Genomic DNA, 6,000 nt, shown 5'->3' on the forward strand with positions numbered 1-6,000 from the left:
GCTGATTTTGTTATTTTCATAGGATTTGTTGACGGTAAGCAATGCATTAAAAAACACCGGCCTTATCCTTTAACCTCACTCCACCTCATTCCTCTCCTTTTTTTCAAAAAATACATGACTGGCTTCCTCCCAGTTCTCTCTTTTCTCAAATTCCTCCTTAGTGCAACAGTTGGGTCCCACAGTTCTCTCCTCTCTCTTCCCTGTTTCCCACTATAGGATTTGTGTTTCCTCCCGTCCCTCTTCTCCCTCAGTCTTAGCCAAAGAAGTCCATGTTGAGGCAGGGGAGCGATTGGTGTTGGGCTTGTCATTTATTACGTAATTTATCACTCATTGGGAGCAGTAATTCATTACACAACTCGTTGTATTACTTTTCTTTTACACCCCCCGAAATTGGCATTTACATCCTGCTGTACTTTCAAAAATCACGATAACCCATTCACCTTTCCTGTGAATGATAAAGGGAAGCAAATTGCGTCAATATTTTGCTTAGAGGTAGAGGGAATACTACGACTCAGAAAGAGTAAAGCTTACTGCCATTTCTCATCTTAACTAGCTAAAAGTGAGAGGGTGATGACTAATTATGTTGAAAATGATTGCTTTGATTGGTAACTGCTATATTATTACTGAAATTGAAACAGTAATGCTGCTCATTACTGGGAGAAGTAATTACCATACTATAATGTGTTACAACCCGACAATGAGCCAATGAGCCGTGATGCAGTGCGCACTGCAGAATTTCACCATGTCCTCCAGTAACGACTAATAACATGCTGTACCCCTATTCTCCTTCTCCTGCCTCTCACAACAACAACATGCCTCTCTTCCCCCTCTTCCTCTCTCCACACACAGCGCCACCCCGCCCCAAATCCCCCGCAGGTGGCCTGGCCTGGTCACAGCACAAACTGCATACACACAAACACACACAATGCTGAACATCGAAAATACAAAAGTGTGTGAGTGTGTGTGTGTGCCAGCGAGCCGGTCCCTAATGAGTCCTTCACTGGGAGTTCAACTGCTGGTCACTCATCCACTCAAGATGAAACTGTGAGTATGCGTGTGTGTGTGTGTGTGTGTGTGTGTGTGTGTGTGTGTGTGTGTGTGTGTGTGTGTGTGACTGCACGGCTGTGTATTTGTACACAGAGTAGCTGAAATACATAGCTGTAGTTTTTGTGTTTGTCATGTTGTTTGTCCTGTCGCAGCAGTCTGAATGATCATGTATTGAGACACACAGAAAACCAATCAACATCAATTAGGGCTCATCTCGCCCTTATGACAAATATAGTAATACACCACGCCATAAAAATCATCATCATTGTTGTATTTCAACTGTAGCTGATTCTAGTGACATGAACTGCAACCCCCATTCTTCTCCCCAACCTATATCATACCAGACCCCTAACTTTCCCCGACACCCCCCCACTCCCCGTTCGTATCTGGAATCGTTACACTCCCACGCTTTGGAGCTCTCTCCCTGGGCGATGAATAGTTAATGATCTGTGCTGTCACGCCGTATGGCTGCGTAAAAATCACAACCCATGGAAAGAGAGGGACACACACACACACACACACACACACACACACACCCTTCGCAGCTGGTGTTACAGTGAGATGGCCTTGAGGGGAGAGGAGGTTCTCATGCTGTTTTTCCATTGTCCTGATATGATAACCCCAATGCACGCCATGCCACACCCACACATGCACGCACACTGACAGAGAGAGATAGAGAAAGAGAAAGAGAAAGAGAAAGAGAAAGACAAAGAAAAAGAGAAAGAGAGAGAGAGAGAGAGAGAGAGAAAGAGAAAGCGAGAGAGAGAGAGTTCAAAGCCACAATAATCCTTATGTGAGGAGGTGAGGAGCCATGAATAATGATGGCTGAGGAGAGGGGTACTGCTGTCAGTGGGGCAGCCTTTGCTCCAGCTGTGTGTTATACGGCGGGCATTTCTCTGGCACTGCTGCCAGCTCCTGAGAGCTGGAGACACATGAAAGGGCCAGCGGAGAGCCGAGGGGCTGCCTGGGGGCAGAGGAGCTGTCAGGTGGCTGCCAGGTGGAGCGGCTGACAGAGAAACACAGTGGGAGTGGAGGGAGGAGAAGCTCTACCAAAAACAGACTTTTGTGGCACATAAGATCCGATCAAATTACCATGGTGCATCAAAAAGTTTCACCTCTGTTGACATGATGTAAAGCAACCTTGTCCTATCCACTATGTGTTAATATGCACTGAAATAGGCTAAATAAATACTACATACATGGATGAAATGCAATGCCCTTGTGGTATCTATGTTGCAGAGGTATGTGTGTGTGGGTGTGTGTATGTGTGTGTGTATGTGTGTGTGTGTGTGTGTGTGTGTGTGCAACTCTGTAAGTAAGTAACTCTGTAAATCTTACCTGAGCAGGTGAATTCGTGTTTCTGTATCTCTGCCACATTGAGTCCTCTGAGTGCAGGGGGGGCGGTACACTGGGTGAACAGACCAATGGTTGGCCTCTGTCTGAGCCACTGGGCCAACCAGGACAGGTGACAGTCACAGTTCAGGTTGTTGGAGTGGAGACGGCTGGAGAGAGAGAGAGAGAGAGAGAGAGAGAGAGAGAGAGTAGAAGTAAGAAACAGTGTAGAATTTGAAAATTGGTGAGTTAGAAGACCATCTATGCCTTCTTTGCTATCTTAATAAGATCTAGCCAGCTGAAGCATTTGTGTATACAGCAATAAAAACCATAAAACCTGCTACAGCTGCACACTAAACCTAAATCCTGGATGTGCTTACCAAACCAACGACAGTCTATTCTTCCCTAGTGCTCATCACATGCAACCCCTGCAGCGAAACACTCAAAATGACACACTAGATGGTTGATTGTAAATGGCACATTCTAAAGGAAGAACACTAAAGAGGACTTTTCTAAACCCAATACTCCAAACAAGACATTCCTGGAATGCTGCGCTTGTCCAGAATAACTCTTGAATGCTGTGGTGGAAATCTGGAGCACATATACACACTTGAAAACACATGTGCACACACACACATACACATAGACACACACACACAGAGAAAACCTATATAACCCCACTGGGACCAAGGAATCCCAAAAAAAGCCACCACAAGAACAGCAAAGCCGTGGCTCTCCGAGTTCCAGCGAGCATAATTGTTTTAATTCGTACATAATTTCAGATTTAGTAATCACATACAGACAATAGGCTTTGAGGGCTATTTGTGTCGATCTGGGCCAGTTGTTGTTGTGTGTTCTTCAGATGGAGGGGATAATGGCCCCTGGCATTGGTACAGACCCTTCTGTGGCTCACTGTGGCTATGGCTGCCTCCCAAGACCGCCTGGAATGACAGAATCTATCTATTCCCATTTAGATCATATGGGACCTCAGTGTTTTCTCAAGCTACTATACACAGTCCAACTACTGTGTGAGCTGTATAAATGGGGAGCAGCATCTTATTTTGGCCTGAAACAAATACATGTAGAAAGGCATGGGGGTAGAGCATTGTGATACAGTAGGTGGAGAGGTGTTACTTACAAGGTGCGTAGTTTGGGCATGTGGTTGAAGCTGGAGACTGGGATGCCGCTGATATTGTTGTTGTTCAGAGTTCTGTGAAAGAGAAGAGGGAACAAAGTCACATCGTCAGCGCAAGGGGAGAAGAGACATCTTTAAATTTACGCTTCAAAAGAGTCTCTTTGTACCTGTTCTCCTGTTCCATCTTTTCAGATCTATTCCCCCTTTCCTCTCTCTCTCTCCCTCTCTCTTTGTGGCATCCCGCTGGGAATATAACACCTTTTTCCACACAGATGGGAAGCCCTCCCACCTCCCACGCACTTACACTCTGCACTCATGCGTGCATGCAAATACACACACACACACACACACACACATGTGCACGCACATGCAAGCACAGGCATGATCACATGTGCCCCTGCTTGTAGTCACAGAAACATACACAGACACATGCACACACTCACACGTACGCATACACACACACACACACAGACACACACACACACACACACACACACCCTATCCTGGGCATCAGCTGCAGTGAGAGAATCAGGTCATTTCAATCAGCCTAATAACCTCTGTACCATATTTCAACCTGCGCCCCGTTTTAACACAACCTGTCCTCCCCCCACATAAAACCTATGCATAAAGACCCCATCAAAACAACCCCCCCACCCCACCCCGTCCCCTCTTACACCATTATGACAACCCCATCCTACATCTGCAATCCATCCACACCATGAAAGCAGCCTTTAATGCCTTTCTCCCCAACCCCCCAAAAACCCCCCACAAACACACATGCACGACACAACACCGTCTTTCACCATAAAAAATAACAAAGCTGTCAAAGTCCCTTTGTCCCCCTGTCTCCAGTGTTAGTCTACATTGTTTCAGGTGGAGAGCTCTAACAGAGGCCTGTAATTATGATATTTGACAGGGATGATTAATTGAACCTACCAAACCGCACAACGACAAACACGGCCACCGATGTGTCCGCAGCGGAATGCTTACTTGGATGGGAATGGGGGTTTTTGATCAAGAGAGTAGGACCCCCGTCAGCCAGCCTGCCCAGGGCAGGATGGGTTGGATGGGATGGGGGGTGGGGGTGGGGGCAGTGAGATGGAGGGGAACAATGAGTTAATGGACCCCGGTCTTGATGATGTGGGCTGAGGCGGGGTTGGGCCCCGCCGAGGCCCACTGGGGGCCTTGGGCATAATAACCGAGGCCAAGCTAATTAAAGGCCTGCCTTATGTGTATATATTAGTTATGGTTATTAGCAGGGCAAAACAATGTCTTAATTCAACTAAGTGCTGTAATGAAATGTTACAGGGTGGGGTCGGGTGAATAGCATCACTGTGTTTGTTGAGTTCGGGTACTTACAGCACTTCCAAGCCCCTCAGCGCTCTGAAGGCTCCATCCTCAATGCAGCTGATGTGGTTTTTATCCAGTTGACTGCAGAGCACACAGAAGAGAGAGAGAGAGGTTTGGTTATACAAGACACACACACAGAAAGAGACACACACACACACAATCTTTCTCTGTCCCTGTGGGGCTGTTGTAATCATTGATACAGTAAGTATTACACTGATGGGCTATGGTAAATCGATAGTGATGTAGTCATCTCAGCTCATGTAACCCCACAGTGCGGCGAGAGGGGACTGTGCTGATTGTTTATCTGCATCAATACGCCTCATAAATCAGGGAGTGTGTGGCTGTGTGTGAATGTGCATATACACCGGTGAGGAAGTAAATCACCATAGCTACAAGGTGTGCGTGTGGGGATGTGTGTGTGTGTATGCAAGGTAGTTGGCCCACTCAATCACAGTGATATATATACAATCCCCTGAGCATACTTATACACACCAATATGCATATAATGCCTCACTCTCACCAAGTGCCATTAACTCAGCCAGCTAGAGAAAAAGGTTAATGTGCTGGGATTACGCTGTGTGTGTTCTGAATGGAGCACACTGTTCCTCTTTCCACTTGGCTTTCAGTGTGATTTGTGTGGATTTGCTCTGAATAACCATGATTCACTCTGCCGTTCGTTCGTTCGTTCGTTCGTTCATTCATTTATTCACTGAGTTATCTCCATGCACCATGCTGGGATGGGTGAAGTACTCACAGGTTCTTGATGTCCGTAGCTCCTCTGAATGCTTTTCTGGGGATGGACTGGATGAAGTTCTCACTCAGATCCCTGTGGAGACGGCAATAGGAAGGCATTACTATCACATTCAACGTATTACCTCTATCTCCAATACCTCTATGGATGGTTTGGTTTGGTTTGGTTTGGTGTGTTTTTTGTTTTTTTTTCACGCACAGCACAACACTACACAACACATTTTTGGGAGAAATATGAACACGTTTCACCCATTTTCTCCTGTAAACTCCAAAAACCCAGTGGTTAAATCTTGCTTTTCAACCAGCTGAATTCACAGTATTCAGTGTCACTCCTTCACTTAGAACACTCAGAATAGGAACCTAAGAGGGATTTTTTTTCCTCTCCA

At 46.1% G+C, this 6,000-nt stretch overlaps 1 protein-coding gene across 1 annotated transcript in view; it reads right to left on the reverse strand.

Moving 5' to 3' along the window:
* LOC139650047 (slit homolog 1 protein-like) overlaps window positions 1-5,716 on the reverse strand; it is a 39,500-nt gene extending 33,784 nt beyond the window's left edge. Inside the window, exons 1-4 of the mRNA XM_071526586.1 lie at window positions 5,619-5,716; window positions 4,874-4,945; window positions 3,518-3,589; window positions 2,386-2,549 (exon numbers count right to left, since the gene is read on the reverse strand). Of these exons, the coding sequence (XP_071382687.1) occupies window positions 2,386-2,549; window positions 3,518-3,589; window positions 4,874-4,945; window positions 5,619-5,716 (406 nt within the window). The remainder of the gene's footprint in view (window positions 1-2,385; window positions 2,550-3,517; window positions 3,590-4,873; window positions 4,946-5,618) is intronic.
* Window positions 5,717-6,000: the final 284 nt, after the last annotated feature.

The sequence above is a fragment of the Centroberyx affinis genome, unplaced genomic scaffold, assembly GCF_046629955.1.
Source record: "Centroberyx affinis isolate AG114_WGS23_722 - 3 ecotype Tasmania unplaced genomic scaffold, CSIRO-AGI_Caff_v1 ptg001434l_1, whole genome shotgun sequence".
Taxonomy (NCBI): domain Eukaryota; kingdom Metazoa; phylum Chordata; class Actinopteri; order Beryciformes; family Berycidae; genus Centroberyx; species Centroberyx affinis.